Below are 18,478 nucleotides of genomic sequence, written 5' to 3'. Positions count from 1 at the left end.
TTTGGAACTATACTGGACCTGTGTTAATGTATTTGATTCCCCCTCCCTTTTAACCTGTTACAGTTTTTTTTAAATTAACATGTTTTAAATTTTTCTGTAGGTTTAATTCTATTTTAACTTTTGTAATTTATATTTATATGTTTTAATTGTACATGTTTTAATCTTGTAAACCATCTTGAGTCCCAGTACTTGGGGAAAAGGCGTAATAATAATAATAATAATAATAATAATAATAATAATAATAATAATGCTTTTTACCAGTGTTAAGGATCTTTCCAAGAAGTTTATTCAGATATAGGGATTAGTAAGGATGCTGGGCACAGTGTAAGTCTCTCCTGCCTTTATTCATGGTTTTATCTTGGGCACAACAACTATTTCAGTTCAGGCTGCTATTTCCCAGTAGTTGGTAGACATTCTGTGGGTCAGTTATCTACACAGCCACCTTCTATAGACTGAAGAATGCAGTCCTGCCAACAGTTCATGGGTACTTGCCAGGAGCCCACCTTAGGCAAAGGTGAGTAACTTGTGGCCCTCCTGATAGTTTGGCCTGCAACCTCCACCATGATTATGTTGCCTGGGGCTGATAGGAGTTCTAGGCCAGAGTGCAGGACAAGGAATAATGGGCTCAAGTTAAAGGAAGCCAGATTCCAGCTGGACATCAGGAAAAACTTCCTGACTGTTAGAGCAGTATGACAATGGAATCAGTTACCTAGGGAGGTTGTGGGGGCTCCCACATTAGAGGCATTCAAGAGGCAGCCGGACAACCATCTGTCAGGGATGCTTTAGGGTGGATTCCTGCATTGAGCAGGGGGTTGGATTCGATGGCCTTGTAGGCCCCTTCCAACTCTGCTATTCTAGGATTCTATGATTCTATATCCAGAGGGCCCACCCCTGCCCTTAGCTAAAACCTTACATTTATTTATTTTATTTGTACCCTCACCTTTCTATCAAAAGTGGCACTCAAGGCAGCTGGGACGCTAAAGCTGTCTGATCATGATTTGGATCTGGATCCAACCTCTATTATGCCTTCAAAAGAAAGACTAGATAAGATTGTTCTGCAGTGAGTAGCTTCATACAAAATGGAGGTCTGCAAGTGATTTAAATTTCCTGTCCCTACCTACATCTCCACCATGTCTGAAATCTCCCTTTGAGAGAGCAATCTTTTTTCCTTATTGGTAACAAACATTAATTTAACAGAAAAAAGGGAGGGGTACATAAAATCACAGAAGATGCTGATCTCTCTAAGTCCCATTTCGACCTTTCACAGGCATGGGAATTAAGGAATTACCAGCTCTGAATGGGATTGTACTCTCCCTGAAGGAGCAAGTTTGCAGTTGGGTGGTGCTCCTGGATACATCACTGTCATTGGACAGCCAAGTGACTTCCTGGACTAGGAGAACCTACTACAAGCTTTGGCTGGTAGGCCAACTGCACCCATTTTTGGACAGGGATAGCCAGGCCACTGTGATCCATGCATTGCTAACTTCAAGTTTGGTTTATTGCAATGTCTTTTATGTGGGTCTGCTCTTCAGGCTGGTTCAGAAGATGCAGCTAATGCAGAATGCAGCAGCTAGGTTACTGATATATGCCTGTGTTAAAGGAGATATACTGGCTGCCATTCTGGTTTAGAGCTAGGTTTGAGGTGTCAGTATTAATATACAAAGCCCTATACAACTCAGGGCCAGATTACCACAATAAATGCCTCCCCCTATACCAGTCTCCCAGGCTAATGCAATCTTCCGGAGAGGACCTGTGCATAATTGCACACTGGCCTGGGCTAGAGCAAGCCACGAGTGCTGCCACCAGCCACTGCCTCCTCACCTTCCTTCTTTGCTCGCCATGGGCTGTGGTGCTCTTGTTCCTCCTCCTCCTCGCTTCTGGCCGTGCTCGGAGTTTCCTCTGCCTCTGCTGCTCCTGCCGATAGCTGGGGTCTTTCTATTTGGTGTATGCACATCCGCCTTTCCCAGGAGTCTCAAATCTTGCGAGACATCCAGGAAGTTGGGTCTCACCGGAAGTCTCACGTGAATTAAGACTTCATGTCTGGGGGTTTTGACGCTGCTTCCCAGGTTGTCTTCTGAGCCGGCTCAGGAGAGCGCAAGGGATACATCCAGTCCTGATTTTTCCAGAGATTTACTCAATAAGTAAATCTCTGTCCAGAGCCCTGGTTCTAGGGTCCAGAACTGGATCTAACCGGGTTTTCCTAGGTGGTCACCCTATATATACATTGTGTTTAATGCTTATTTTCTTTTCCAGCTCTATGTTTATTTTCTTTTCCAGCTCTAAGTTCATTACTCTTCACAAAATAGACACAAATAGTAGGCCTGTGTGTTGTGTGCAATGTCATCTGTGGATCCCTACCATGTCAGACCCACAGAAACCTGGGTCTGGGATGAAGGTATATGTCCGAAGACATGAACAGGCCCCAGTAAAAGCCAAATGTTGTACTTATGCATAGTCAAACCTGCAGAAACATCCTTGTCCCATGCCTGAAAAAGATCTTTCTACGGAGGGCCTGCTCTAGATGCTCCTAAATTTGAAGTTGGTGGCTACCAGGGATAGGATTTTTTCTGTGGTTCTTCCTCAGCTTTGAAATTCCTTCTTCAGAACAACTTGCAAGGTGCCAGGTTAAAATATTGCTAGGTCTCGATATGTGGGTTACTAACTTAATTGTATCCTGCTTTAATAATCTTTGCATAATTTTAGATTTATTACTATTCTGGTAAATGTTTTCTTTTGTAAACTGCCTTGGCGGCCTTATGACTGAAAGATGAGATTAAAATGTTTTAAATAAATGAAGGGTTGTCCTTCAAAACGGTGTATCTTCAAAAGAGTTTAACATAATTTCTACACCGTTTCTGCTTTCAGCAAGATCAAATATGTTGCCTTTTTTAAAGTTCTTTTGCTAGTGGACAACTTTGCAAGTTAATGACTGATTCAGCAAAGTGCTTAAGCTTATTTATAAAACCAAAGCATGTAACTAGTCTCAGTGAAGTCAACTGTTTCAAGAGAAATCTGCGGCATATGACAGACCTTAATATTCATGAGGAGGACTCATATTTCAAAGCACTCTACTGGCACAAGCCACATTCGCATTACTGCACCTCACATTTCCAGGGCACTTGGAGGATTTCGCTTTATGAAGTATGTCAGTGTAAAGCTTTCAGCTACATCTTGTAAAAACCAGTCATAATGTTTTAAGAAATGCGGTGAATCATATTTCATTCTTGTACTGGAAAGATGATACTTTAAGACGTACATGCACTATTCTAACAGATCGTTTAATTACTTAAATATGTAAATAAATTATGGGAATGCTCAGGAACGATGAATTTCTAGAGTAAAGAGCTGGATGTTGTCCTCCTTGTTTCAGTTGAGTTATACCCAAATACATGCTGTTTATGAGGCTCATAATTGCACAAAAGCAGCACCTTTTAATGTGCTATTTATTAGGAAGATTAAAGATAAATTTAAAATAGTGTAACATATCTCAAGCATTGTTGTGTATAAAGTTCAAAATGATAATTGGAGAGAGAAATAACCTGCCACATGGTTGTTGGGTTGTTGTTTGCTCCCCAGATTTATTGTGAACCTTTTGGCTTACAAAAGTCCATGCCAGTTTTATGCCCATTTGAAATGACACAGATATTACATTGACTAAAGAACAGGGTTGGCTTAAAAGATCAATATTGGTTTAATTATGGAAATAGATCAGTAATTGTATATAACAGCTAAATGTGGTAAAGCTGGGGCCTATCATGCAAAATTCTACAATTTCCCCCCAATATTCTAGTATGGCCAAGAATTGAGGCCACGGTGGGCTTTTTTACTTGCAGAGTGGGGGAGGACAGCTGGCTCAATTCTCAGTGGCTCCCATAAAATTCTATTGGATAAAGAAAAAAAATCAATCTGCAACACAGCTGAGGAGGCAGGGAGTTAAGCAAATAACTTCAGCCACTTCTTAACCAAATAGAGTGATTGCTGGAGAGCAGAGTAAGTTTGACCTGTATCCCAAAGGATCCCTGAGTATATACCCTTTTATTTTTTTCTGTAGAAGCAAATGACTACCTTTTCCCCTTAGAGGGCAAAGGTAAAGTGCTGCACCTGAATCTGCCCAAGATTCTTAATAGTGGATCGCCCGGTCAGCACAGGTTAGATCGTTTTTCCTCCTGAAGGCAGCTTCTTATGCTACAAGGCATAGGCAAGATGTTTCCTATGCTTCCACACTGCAGACAGGAACCTGGAGTAGAGCTTTTGGCTTAGCAAGGGGAATGCCATCCTTACCTGTTTCTCAAGGTCTTGGAGAAACAGGTAAGGATTTGTTGGAATAAGAAATAGGGGCAATTTGGCATAGTAGACCTGGCGATTCCCCTTACTCTTCGTATTGAAGCACCCACAGTGGTGGTTGGGAACACTTGGAATGGGTAAAAGAACTCTCCACCCCCATTTTTCCATCTTTCATTGTAGCCATTGCCATATTGTTTTTATGATGTTTCATTGGGATACTTTCTGCAATCTGCAGAAGTGAACCAAGGTTCTTCTAGAGGACACCTACTACTTGCATACTTGCACCCTTGCCCTTCCTGGCTAATTAGAACCACTAGAGTGGGATTAGTGTCTTTAGTAATAGAAAGTGTCTGTGTATCCTGGAGAGAAGTTGTGTTCCCAGCAGTTTTGAAGGAGGCCATTGTGAGACTCCTAAAAAAAGTCTTCTTTAGATTCAATTACCTAAATAGTTATTGATCTCTTTGCAGAGAGCTTCAGCTATGGGGCGGTATATAAATTTAATTAATTAATAAATGTCTTATTTGGGCAAGTTATTTGAATATGTGATGACAGTTCCTAGTGTTCCTGGATCTTGATTATTTGGATCCTTTTCAAATAAAGGATACAAATAATTGTTGGTTCTGGCCTGGTTTTCAGTTCCAGACTGCCTTGGACATTCTGGACGATCTACAACAGGAGATGGACAGAGGGAATGTGACTCTGTTGATTTTCGTGGATATTATTGTTGTTGTTGTTGTTGTTATTATTATTATTATTATTATGAAAAGGTCACAGTTTTCCATTAGTCATATCAGTCACCAGCATCACAACAAAAAACTATACAGAAAACCTTCAGAAACCGGCCTGGTCATACTTGAAACATGCTCATTTGTGTTGCTTTCTGGAAAAGATAGCTTTTTTATGCTTTAGATCACACAATTATAAAGTGCTGTGTATAGTATTTCCTTTGGACGTTTCTGGAAATGTCAGTGCTTCAAAACACAATGGCCATATTCTTTACTGTGTGTGTGTGATGCTTAGAGCATGTTACAATTGTGCCGTCTCCTCTCCTTTGGCTCATTTCTAGGCCCAATTGAAAATGAACCTTCTCATGTATTCACATCAGCCACAGAGGGCTTGCTGTGTGAATTATGTCATATAGGATACACAACAGGTCAGTCTCAGCTGTGATGCCTAGTTTCTCTTCACAAGCAATAAACACTTGACTTTTAAAGCAGAAATTAGGGCTGGGGGACAAATTGATTTATTCTGTACCTTTTGCTCCATCAATAGTTTTTTGCTTTTAGTATCTTTGGGTTCTGGCTATATGTTGTCTTACTTTAATTTTTGTTTGTTGTTGTTGATGGCTATGTTTTGTGTATTTCATAATTGTTTTAATGGTTAACATTGTTAACTACCTGGAGTGTCTTTAGACTGGAAAATACTTGTCCAAACATAAAGGGCATTTGACTTAACAGGCTTTTGATTCAAGTTAATCATTTTTGGAGCTACTAGGTGAGGGATGTGCATTGGTACCTATAACATATAGTACCTGTTGCAAAGGATTCTGATGATGACATTGTGAATAGTGCTCACCTGCTCTGATCAAAAGACAAGGGATTTGGCAGAAAGATGTCACTTAATATGCAGGGATTCTCATTCAACAAATAAAATAGTGCAAAGCATCTATTAGGAGCAACTAGATAAGTAATACCCATAGCCACAATTAAATAGAACCCCACTATAGGCATAAGACATAAACCAAATATAGGCCATTTTTGTACACATTTGGCTAGTGGAAAGAAATTGCAAAAAGGACCCCCAAAATCTTGATCATTCTCATATTATCAGGAGTGTCATTGACATATGTCTTAGTGTGACCCATACTGCAACCAGGAATTGGAACACATCTTACAGCATGAAATAACTACTCCCCTCTGCATCCTTCATGCTATCTGTGGCCTTAGCTAGACCTACCTTTTAATCCAGGACGGAGGAGGGAAGATCTCGCATTGTGTTTAACATGAGATCCCTCCTCTGTTTACACGTGAGATGCGACGACCTCAGGAGGAGAGGTGTTGCGCCTGCCATTTATTTTTTTTAAAGCAGCAGGAGCGCTTGAGCACCAAAAGGTGTTTTTTAAAATTAAATTAATTTCCCCACTCCCCCCACCCTACCCCCGATGGGCACAGCGGCTCCCAGCGAGGAATCGTGCGGAGTCGGGTCTACCCGCGGCAATGGGCCACACATTCCACGGTCTCGGGCTGAGCCCGAGACCGTGGGAAAACCAGGCCCAAAGGGGAGGGCTCTATCCCGGGGCAAGGGAAGGATGATCCCTCCCTGATCCCGGGATCCCCTGTGCATCATGTGGTCGCACAGGGATGATCCCGGGGTTCGCCCCGTGATAAAGTCTGGTCTAGCTAAGGCCTCTGTGTGAATGAACATGCACAGGAAAATTGTAATCATGCTCCATTGCACACACATACACACACAATCTTTAAGTAGCAACCCCTGACAACCTAACAGTGTTTAATACTCTGTTTGGCATTTTATCTGTTGGCCAGATAAATCTTTCAGTGGTGTTGCTTAACACTCACCAAAGGCTGGTCAGGCATAATGAAGTATGTTTGCAACTAAGTATTTCAAGTTCAGCTCCTAGGCATCTTCTGTTGTATGTCACCTAGTTGCAATAGTGAGATGCCACTGTGGGTGAATTTTCCCACAAGGTTTCTTATTGCAGGGGTGGCTGCCATTTTGAATATTTGGGGAGCAGTGTGGGCACTGTAGCTTCTTGCCAAAGCCTTCTGGACAGTTTACAAAAAATTCCCCTTCTCCTCCTAAATTTTCCAATGTTACTAGAGCAGTACATGTAAGAGGAAATAGCTCATAGCGCAGTAGGACAATCTCAGTTTATCTCAGCATTGGGCAGTTTCTTTAATTAAAAGATTTTTAACCCACCTTTCAGGGCCAAATGGAGACTGGAATAAAAGAGCCTTCAAGGTTTTTATTTAATTTTTTATTTTTTTAAGCCAGCAGCGATGAAGTCATACGTATCTCCTTGGAGGGAGTTCCAAATGTGTGTAGGCACCACCACCAAGAAAAACCTATCCCTAGTACTCGCCAGCCTAACGGCTCTTCCTTGTAGGTAGAGAGTGTGGTCTCAGTTGAAAAGTAATTTATGAAGAAAGATTAAATTATTTAGACCACTGTTCTTACAGAAAAAGGATTTCCATGCCTGTAAGTGTTTCTTGAATAAACCATATATGTTATGCAGTCACACGTCCTTTTTTGGACACATTGCATACTATCAGTCTGAGTTTCTCCTCACAGTGTTATTAAACTGAAAAACATTCACATATATCAAAATAGGAAAAGAGGCGGGGAATGAGTTGGGAGGGTACCATCTCAGTATCAATATTTTAGGGGTGGTGGAGTTACATTATAGCAATCCTTTAATTCTAGATAACATAGTTAGGCAATCTGTATTAATCCCACATAGAGATTCATATAAAAGTAGGAGTTTCTTAATATCAATTATATTTATTTAAATTATGAATAATGTTTGTACAAAACTATTTTTAAATGAAAAATGCATTTGAATGTTCAAAAGCAGTGAGAAGAATTATTTCATTATTAGCATATTGAATTAGGTGTCCTTAATATTTATCAATTTAATGCCTTACGAATGCAATTTACATAGGGAGATAAATCTTTCACAAGCTGTGATCTACCAAGCCAAATGCATCTGATAGGTATGGTCTGTGAACCTTCTGTTTTTGCAGCCCCAGAGAAATAGCCATACAAGGTTGACCGGGCCAGTAATAGGCTGCTATAAATGGCTGGTAGAGTGCATTGGGCTTGATAGGCTACAAGTTGTGCAGGCTGTCCTTGCAACTGTAAGCATTACTTTTTTTGATCCTGATGTTTTACTTAATTGAAGTCTTCAACTCTTACGCAGAGAGATACCCATGCAGTTTCAGCCAATAACATGGGTGATCTGGTACAAACCTATTAAACTCTCTTAAACCTAGAACTATTTTCTTCATTTCAACTTAACCTGAAGTGATCTTGTGAGTTAATCAAATCTGGAATGGTTTTGTATTCAACTAGCTCACACAAAACTATAATACTACTTGATGCTTGCAGCCAAAGAAGTGACCTGTGGGACTGCTTCCTGTCACTGCATCCCATGATCTGTCCCCTGGCTGGGCTGCTGAGTCACATTGTGAAGGAGAGCAGCAGCTTGAAAATTCACATGTCCTTTAAAAATAATAATCTGTATTTGTCACTTTAAACAGTGGCATTAAAAGTTTTACAATTTTAATCTTAAGTCTACCCCCCAAGAAGCAGGCATGCCATGTCATAAAATAACTATTAGTGATTAGTTTGTATCATATAAATCTAACTTGAGTTGATAATATGGTCCATTACCAGCTAACTGCACAGAGTATTTTTCATTTTACACTCTTCAGTTACTTTTTAGTGAAGTGTTGAAAATATGAAGCTTTTCTCCTTTCTAAAATTGCACGCTGTCTGTCTGTTATTAGGGAAATAACAGCTCTTATAAATGTTTCAGTAAGCACTAAGTAGACAGTTATGTGCACTCTCATTCCACGCTTATTTGCTTACTGTAATAAACTGATAAAATATGTGTGGTTTGTCTCTCTCTATCTACAGGCACACAGATTTCCTTTAGAAATAATGTTGTGTCTGCAGAATTGATTGGTTATTTTCATAAAACATCCAAAAGTGCATAGATGACTTTCTTAAACATATGCCAGTGGGATTTGTAGTGTGTTATCTTGCATTTACTAAATGCATGTTAACCATTTAGGGAAAGGTTTTTTCCAATATGTTTACAACATTTGTATTGAATCTGCCCTACATGAAAGAATCCCATCCACTCAACTGGATATTGTTTTGAGTTCCACACGTTGTATAGGGCATGCTCCATTAATGATTTTTTATTTCAGGCAACTGTCAGGTTAAAAATACTGCTTGACATGGATGCTTATGTATAATATCTAGGTTGAGTAGGCTTTGGGCGGCAGCCCAAAAGTGTCATGTGTGAGTGTTCAAACCTTTATCCAAGCTTTGTGCGTAAATAGCAACATGAAACAGGTTTCATCAGGTGGAACAGATTCTCTGGATGTAGCCTGATTTTTCTTATATCCAAGGTTGTTGTATAAGTTATGTACATAAGAGAAATGCAGCCCTGTATACTTTCTGTACGGAATAGAAAATCTCTAAATCACAGACACATACATCCATATGTGTATGTATGCATATTATTTTAGATGGGTTAAAAGTTAGTTGATTAAATGTAAACTCACCAAAGGTTTGATTTAAATGTGCATACTACATAAGTTTCTTGTAGCTGGTTTTGAGGTTATTGACGAAATAGCACAATTTCTCAAGTGGGAGAATTGAGAACAGAATCCACTACTGGAACAGATTCCCCCTCCCCACTGCAGATCCAGTGCCCTCTGGGACCCCCTGGAACAGATTTGCAGGGGGTGGTTGGAATACAGGGGAGGAAAGGAAAGGTAAGTTCTGTTGTGCAAACAGAAGTATGCTCATACAGCATTGGATATCACTCTGCATGTTTCCCAGGTAGTGGTTATTGTCTAAAAGGTTTTCACTTGAGGGTAATATTTAGTCTGATTGTGTACCCCAGAATTTCTTGTGTCACCTCCGTTCTTGACCACCACAAGAACTGGGTAGTGTATATTCATTAACATTTAGTTTTTCACATATAACAGGTCAGTTCTCCAGTCTTTGTGCCAATGAGGACTCATGAACTCCTTCACCGAATGAGTGGGAAAGGATTAGCAGCTCATTATCAGTTCTCAAGACAGCCATGCATTTATAGTGATCAAATGGTTTCTGTCCAAGTGACACTAACTAACACCACTGACCAGAAGATGGAGAATATCCACTTCAGTGAAAGGAAGCTGCCCACTGGCATGAGAGTGCACATGTTTAACCCAATAGGTAAACTGAACTGTCATCTTGAAACTGTATGTGCAACTTTTTTTGTTTCTTTTAAAGTATGGGAATGAGTGCTTTATGTCTGCTTGACACTGTGTAGGACTAGCGGAGACCTAAATATTTTTCTTCATTACTAATGTTGATGGTTTCTTCTGAGTGTGTGTTTTTAATTGTTTTTTTGCCTGTTCCTCATAAACTGGCAAAACCAAAGTGGTTCCTTATAGTTCAGGAGCTTGTTGTAAATCCATTTGTTACCAAATTTTTTTAAAAAAAAATTAAAAAAGGAAATCAATTTGTAATAATTGTTTGAATACACTATACTTTTAATATACCAAATGTGATAATTTTATGCCAAACCAACTTGTACATAATTACATTTTATGTTTATTATTATTATTATTTATTTATACAGCACCATCAATGTACATGGTGCTGTACAGATTACACAGTAAATAGCAAGACCCTGCCGCATAGGCTTACAATCTAATACCTAAAATAACAAATGTTCCTAAAATAACAAAGTGACTTTCAATCTGTATAAAGTGCTAATATTGCATTTCCCCCCGTTTTCCAAAAAAAATCTGCTTCTGAAAAAAAAACTGGGTAAAAACATTTTCCCCCCATGGCTTCAAAATTTCTGGGAATTTTACATCTCTAAAACCAAAGGGATTGATCAACAGCTCCTGGTATCTAATTATTTCCTTTATAATTACAATGGCTAATATTTGATCAAGAAGCCAGCCAAATATTTGTCCCAAATTTGTGCAAGGTCAGTAAGCATTTAAGAGAACAAAGAAAGAATCCAGCGCAAGTTTTTGAAAGGCTTTTAAAATATCTAGATAGTATTATTTATTTGCAACTTTTTCAATGTTTAGCTTCATGTTCAAAACATTATGTTTACTAGAATCTCTTGAACCTGGGAAAATGATTACAGTCTCAATGGGAATTGACTTCTGTGATTCTACTCAAGCTGCCAATTTCCAGTTGTGGTAAGTTATGCTCTAGTGGCTTTTCAAAAGAAACCTTTTATGTGCATTAGATATGAAGTGTACTTTATTGTTTATAGCTATATTTAATTGTACTATTTTAATATGAACATAGTAGATTGGAGGATTTTGTTTTTATGAAAGTGTTTTAAGGTTTGTCAATATACTCAGTTTTGAGGAGGAAAAGTTTTTACAGTGGCTCTTTGTAGCTACTTCAGTTCTATGTGGAGAGCTATTTTGGAACAGCTTGTCTCAAATCCTCTCCATCTAAAGGTTGCCAAAACTGACACATCAATGAGGGCTTACAAATTAGCATTCTTTCTGCTGTGGTAATTTTTACGTGATTTCTATCAAGGCTAGATTTGTTAAACATATAGAAGGGCAAGTCTTGCTGAGGAGGAATCAGCATGGCTTCTGCAAAGAGAAGTTGCCCCTCACAAACAAGGCACGCTCATGCACATGTTGTATACTTGGAACTTTTGACAGTATTCCTCCACGTGGGCTCCTAAGAAAACCCTTCAATTACAAGAGAGCAATGGAAATTAGTAATGGACTCACTCAAGGCATTGTAAAACTGATCCTGTTTATTTTGTTCATAAATTATCTGGAATCAGGGTTGACAGTGACATCTTTGGTCCAAAGGGAGTTGCTCTGTGTATATATAGAATCTGCAGAACAAATAGCATTTTGTTGCATTTTATCGTTATTTTGTTCTTATAAACTGCTTTGGAATTTTAAAAAAATGAAAAGTGGTATAGAATTTCTCTTAAATAAATAAATCTGTGTGAAGTCTAAATCCCAAAATGAACTGGGCTCTTTTAGAGATCTGTACTTTTTAATATACCTGAGAAAGTTGTACATCCACACTCTGACCAAGTTGAAACTGTATGATTTTCATTCAACAATATATTGGGCTGGTTCACATGATACAAAAGACTACTGTGGGTTAATTTGCCCCAGGGGGGACTGTCATGTTGTGCCATCCATGCATAGGTGCCCACCTTACCATGAGTTTTCTGTTGTGCAAACCTAGGTGGCAGGGAGTTGAGGATTAAATAACCCTCAAAAAACTCATGGTTTGCTGAGGTTTGTATAACTGGCAAATAACCCCTGCCACACAACCCAACAACTCTTGCATGCAAAAATGGTGCCTGGGCACCCGGCACAACACGACAACCCCTACAAATAAATTAACCCATGGTGGGCTGTCATGTCATGCAAACCAGGTCATTGTGTATTCAGACATAAATGTGTATTACATACAAATTAGAGAAAAAAATCATGGAGAAGTTGAGCCTTCAGTAGTATTGCCTTGATGCCTGGAAGGATTTTGTGTCATCTAGCTCTAAATTCCCTACCATCACCACCACCTGCCCCAATATTCCTGTTAGTTTGTTTCTCTCTCACTCATCCCCACCCCACCAACTTCTACTATAACAAAAGCGAGTCAGCACAATTAATCAGTCTACAGTAAAAGCGTTAAAATGACAAAACAACAAAGTTGAGCTGTGGTTGGAATTTATTAGGAAATGGAGTTCCAATAAATGGGACTTCCCTTCTCTGTGAGCCCCTGCCAAAGGAAGCGAGGCAGGTGGCTACTAGGAGGAGGGCTTTCTCTGCTGTGGCACTCCGGCTGTGGAATGAGCTCCCCAGAGAGGTCCGCCTGGCGCCTACACTGTTCTCCTTTCGTCGCCAGCTGAAGACCTTTCTATTCTCTCAGTATTTTAACACTTAATTTTAACAAATTTAAATTTTACTGTTCTAATTCTGTATTTTAATCTTACCGTATATCAATTTCTGCTGCATGGTTTTATCCTGGTTGTGCTTTTTATACTGTATTTTGTATTTGTGTTTTTAGACTGTTGGTTTTTTATTATGGTTTTAATTTCTGTGAACCGCCCAGAAAGCTTCGGCTATTGGGAGGTATAAAAATTAAATAAATAAATAAATAGCAACTGAGAAATGCTACAACGTAGGGTGGGGAGCAATGTTAACTCAAAAAAGGGTACCTGGGGATGCACAACCTTTTTAGCCCCAAGGGGGACTGCACTTGCACTTACCCCAGCAGCCGCAAATCTTGCTCTTGCAGCAACTGCATCAAAGTACTGAAGCCCCTTTCCCAACTCAGCCTCCAACACCAAGTGAAAAAATGCTCTAGGAACAGGGTGTCATTCCTGCTGTCAAGCAGGGAACCTCTTTCCTAAAGCCTTCCAGAAAGTAGGCAAAAATCTTCAGCCACTGCTTCTGAAGGAATGAGGTTTCTGAACCATCGAGCCTGTTCCTTGAGTGATGTTTTTGCTTCTCTACCCGTGTTTTTTGTTTGTTTGACTGATTGATTGTTTTTGGTGGTGGTGGCAAATTCTGGGGGTCTAGAGGCGGCCTGCAGCCCATGAGCCACATGTTTTGCATTTGACTAGTGAGGTTAATACAGGAGAAGGTATTCTGTAAGAGATGCAGAAACTAGACGTAGTGCTTTAAAGCTGATCACCAGACCCATTTATTCCAAACAGTCTTCAAGGACAGCTCCATGTAGAGAACATTAGAGAAATTGATCCTTATGGCTACCAAATCATGAATAACAAATTTCAAGGTCCCTCTTATCCAAGTAGAACCATAGCTGGCAAGTCGGAGGTAATTGATAAAAAAATCTTGATGACAACCTTGAAGGGAGCATTTTATGTATTGTGGGGGGCGGGAGGGGGAGTTGACTGGGGGTCTAGGAGCATCCCCACACAACAAACTTGCTCTTTCAGAGAGAGTATGATTTTATTCATTGCAGGGAAACACATCTCAAACCTTCAGTTTTTCTAGATTCAGTTTGTGTTTTTATCCAGGCTACCACACCATCAATTCAGGACCTGCACTTTTGTCCCCTGATCTTTCAGGACACACTATCCTCACAAGGAGGATTTAATAAAGTTTTAAAATTTATACAAATAGCTACATTTTAACTATTAATTTAAAAACATTAATGCAAAACCAGCAGCCAGTAAACTTCTTCAAGCACATTGCATTAATTGATAAATCAAATACAGCCTCTTCAGAGTTTTCTTAAAAATCAGCAATAATGTAGCCATAAGTATTCCCTAGGGAAGGAACTCCAATGGTATGAGTGAGAAAACTCTGTGCCTAATACCCACCAAAATAACAGCTCCAGGCCAAAGAACAAGGGCTCAGATGCTGGTCTTAACACTTCAGCAGGCTCATACAGATGGAAGCACCCCTTCAGATAACCTGGTAACAAACTGTTTAGAGCCTTAAAAGCAAAACTTTCACCTTAAACTGAGCATGCAAACAAATAGGCAGGCAATGAGGCTAATCCAAATCAGGTGTAATGTGATCTGAATGCTTAGCTCCCACAAACACTTATCCAACACACTCAGTATATCAATTGCAGTTTCCAAACTATCTTCCAGGACAGCCCCACATAGAGCACACTACAGTAATGTAGGTTGGACATAAGTAAAGCATCTGTTGCATTCTAGCTTATTTTCTTGGTTCATTAACTGACATTAAGCCAGAGTTCCCTGACTTGGATGTACTTGGGACTTCTGGCTTAATGAAAGCCAGAAACTTTACAACAGTTAATGTGCAAGTAAAGGATTTTTGATGGTTTATGATTTTAGGAAGCCCAGAACAATCATCTGAACAAGGCTATTGTACAAGTCCAGAATAATCTAAAGTAAGCTTCTGTTTCTCAGTAGATTGTGTGATATGGTTTGTCTTCTAGTGTGGCTCACAAAGGAGTATTATTTTTATTATATGTGATACCAGCCTCCCACGTGGCAATCTGAAATAGTACAGACCAGGCACAAATTTACCAATGCATTATGAATTACGCCTATGACATCCTTCTACATATCTCAAAAGTTCTATATTAACCACAATGTTCCATTTTTAGCGCTTTTCTTATGTTGCTCCTCATTGGATCACTTTTATATTCAGCAGTGTGTATCGTCTGAAAGCAGCTAGACTTAGAGTGCCATCTTTATTTGCTGAATGTTCAATATGTTAGTTAGTTCTTTGCTGGAGTGGTTTTCTGCTTAACCTCCCATAAGATAATCAACACATCTGCTATAATTTCAGCAAGCTAGTTAATTTTATATTTGCTGGTGCATCAACAAATAGTCCATATAATCCTGTTTGTGAAACCTAAGAAGTGGTCTGGGAAGTAGCTAGCCAAGGAATTACGTTGAATAAATGTGCTAAAAATCTTACAGATTATATTAGTTTGCATTCTGGTTCTCACTGCTCTGTCCACAGAGTGACAGTTTGGACAACATGCCACAGCTCATGGTGGCATGTTGTCCAAACTGTGGGAACCAAGTTGAATATGCAGTCCCCGTTCAGGGGTTGTCATGTTGTGTGAACCTGGTGAACATGGGTTATGTGGAGGTTAAGAAAAACAGACCATGAGTTATGTGAGGGTTTTTTTAACCCTCGGATAACCCAGGTTTACCAGGTTTGTATGACATGACAACCCTCCAGGAAGGGTTACATATTCAAAATGGCAACCGCACACACTGCAGCCATGGGTTGTCATGTCATGCAAACAGCCCCACTGAGATTTATTTCAGATTTTCCATTTTCTTGTTTGGGGAATTTTATTGCTTGTGTTGTTTGTTTGTTTAAAAAGAACTGATAGTTCCATTCTCGTGTTATTTTTGCACATTGTAGAATGGTATCAAAAATATTATCTGCAACATTTTTCTGTGTGACACAGTAACAGTATCGGAATCTGGTTTTGAGCATCTATGAAGGCTTAACGTACTATTGCTGTATGGTATTTTGATCCTGTGTCAAATATTGAATAAAACATTTTTAAATGTTAGTTTTTACAAAGCTCTTAAGTGCCCCTTTCTCAGCATACTAATAGTTCAGTTCCAGACTTAAGCTACTGAAGGCTTGAGATTCTCTGCAGTGATGAATATAAGCAATGTAGCATAACACATTGATTTTATGCAGATCATCACCTTTATGTTTTGGGAGGTCTGGTGTATTAGTGATATATAAAAACTGATTACTTTCTCCAACATTGCCTAGTAATTGTTTATTATTTTCCTATTAGACAAACAAGAAAGATCGATATTCCTCAACCCTGGTCTATGAGCAACGTCACTGTAAATAGATTTGCCTCAGACACCAGTGGTGTATTCATTTTAATGATTTGGACAATGTGAACTCAATGACACAGCTCAAGCTAAGCAATGAGTTTAGAGCTGAAATAAGAAAACACAGTAGTTGCTTTTCCTTCGCCCAGTTTTGGGCTTTTTAAAACATTTGCAAACACTATTAGAACAAATGGAATCCAGCTGATATCTACTGTTCTGTAATTAAAATAAACTATTAAACTATTTGTTTAAAAATTGTATGTATTGGTAAAAGGAGGCTGGAGTTTAATATTTTAGCTGGATGAATATTTTAAAGACTACTGAATGAGACATTTTTTTCTCTTACACTTCCTAAATGGGACATACAGTGCACAATGGCATTGCACAAATATGCACAAAATTGTGGGCAGTAGAGATAGGGACGAATTGTCAGTCAGATGAAGGAAATTGTATATCTATATACAGCACACACACATATCAGTTCATCACCCAGCAGGCAAAGAGAGACTAGCATTGCAGGCACCATGACCCTAAAGCTCCAGGAACCTCACAGCAAGCCATCTCAGAATCCCACCTGATGGATTCATAGAACCCAGATGCTGAAGGGGACCTTTGTACAGCAGTCTCTGCATCCCAAGACTTCCAAAGACATCACGCCTTCTGCCTAACTGTCCCCACAATGTGTTCTGAGGAGGAGAGTGAGCTGTTCTCATTTCGTGTGAAGGCCCTCCAGCCCTCATGACATTAATGTGCAGACTATCAGCAAGTTCATCATGAAAGAGGTTTTTGCTGGGCTGAAGGGAAGCAAGCAGTAGGTTACCTGCTTCCCCTTAGCCACTCAAAATTTGAGCCCTAAAAGCCAAAGGTTTTTCCTGCCAAGAATTCTGCTGCCACTGCTGTGGTGTTTTCTGTTTTTTTTCAAAAGTGCAAGGTCTCTACTACGGGTAAAAACCTGCACCAATCCCAGACCCTCTTCCTTGTCTTCTGTGTCCATATGCATGGGAGAGTCAGAAATAATACATAGATTTTTCTCCTACACTTTCTAAATAGGGCATATTTTTCATCTACATGATGAAGTGTTACTAATTCTATTCAAATCACTTTAGATATGATTTGTTTGGAAAATGTGAAGCTGCAGTACAACAAAAAGTATGTGTGATGTTGGTTTTATACTTCGGGGAAGGTTCACCCCATAAACCATTTCTGATTATAATTATTTTCCTTACATTGTTCCAAAAGGAGTACTTTGTCTTACATCAAATGTAATTGATCCTGAAGCAGTGTAATCACAATTACTCACTTTCTTAATTAGCCTGCCCAAAATCAGAAAATGGAAACCGATCGGCAGTGTTTAAATCAATAGCTTTGTAGTAAGGCTTGTGTGGGAAGGGAGATAGTGGTAATGGGTAGATCAATGGGCTTAGATGCCAATCATTGACTGTGTGTTTTGCATAGCAAAATCTACTATTCTTGTAAAGTAACCAATGTACTGGTGCTAGTGGTTCAGTAAAAGCAAACTGTATAAAGAAAAGGGGGAAAAAAGTGTAATCAAACATTAGGGTTTTTAAAATAGTTACTACATTAAATAATGGGAACTGAGGGAAGATGTAATATAGGAAGTTAAAAGCGGTTGAAAGCACCCCCTGGTAAATACTTTTTATTAACTAAAGCTTTCCAAGAAACGTATAGAGAGAGAATCTTTAGCTTCAGTATTAGACCTAATACTTATTTAGCATACTTAGGAAGATGTTCACCTTACCTACTCATAGCAATACCATCCCTTTTCTTTCTTGTGGCCTTCGTCCTGCTTTCATTTACTTATAAAGACATAGGTATTTGGTGTGTTGAAAGTGTTATTAACAATGTCACAGTGAGGATGAGCAAAATAAGGCAGTTGACATATTTTCATCTTTTGTTCAGTTGTATTATTTTAGTGTGCACCATTTAATGGTTATGACACTCTACAAACATTTGTGTGCCAAGGATACCACTCCTTCATTAATCTGAGCGTGTAAATGAGGATTGATGTGTCACTAGCACACACAGACATAAAACAAAGTAACCCATGCTGGTCCATAAGAAAACAGTCCAGTCAATCAAGACCTTTATTAGGACCAACCAAATATA

At 39.2% G+C, this 18,478-nt stretch overlaps 1 protein-coding gene across 7 annotated transcripts in view; it reads left to right on the top strand.

Moving 5' to 3' along the window:
* AP3B1 (adaptor related protein complex 3 subunit beta 1) overlaps window positions 1–18,478 on the top strand; it is a 354,279-nt gene that overhangs the window by 311,207 nt on the left and 24,594 nt on the right. For all 7 annotated transcript variants that reach the window (XM_063127965.1, XM_063127964.1, XM_063127966.1 and 4 more), the window contains 2 exons: window positions 10,026–10,257; window positions 11,159–11,243. In XM_063127965.1, coding sequence (XP_062984035.1) covers window positions 10,026–10,257; window positions 11,159–11,243 — 317 coding nt within the window. The remainder of the gene's footprint in view (window positions 1–10,025; window positions 10,258–11,158; window positions 11,244–18,478) is intronic.

This window comes from Elgaria multicarinata, chromosome 6 (genome assembly GCF_023053635.1).
Source record: "Elgaria multicarinata webbii isolate HBS135686 ecotype San Diego chromosome 6, rElgMul1.1.pri, whole genome shotgun sequence".
Classification (NCBI taxonomy): Eukaryota; Metazoa; Chordata; class Lepidosauria; order Squamata; family Anguidae; genus Elgaria; species Elgaria multicarinata.
The sequence above is the reverse complement of the archived record's forward strand: the minus strand, read 5'-3'. Positions and strand labels throughout refer to the sequence as shown.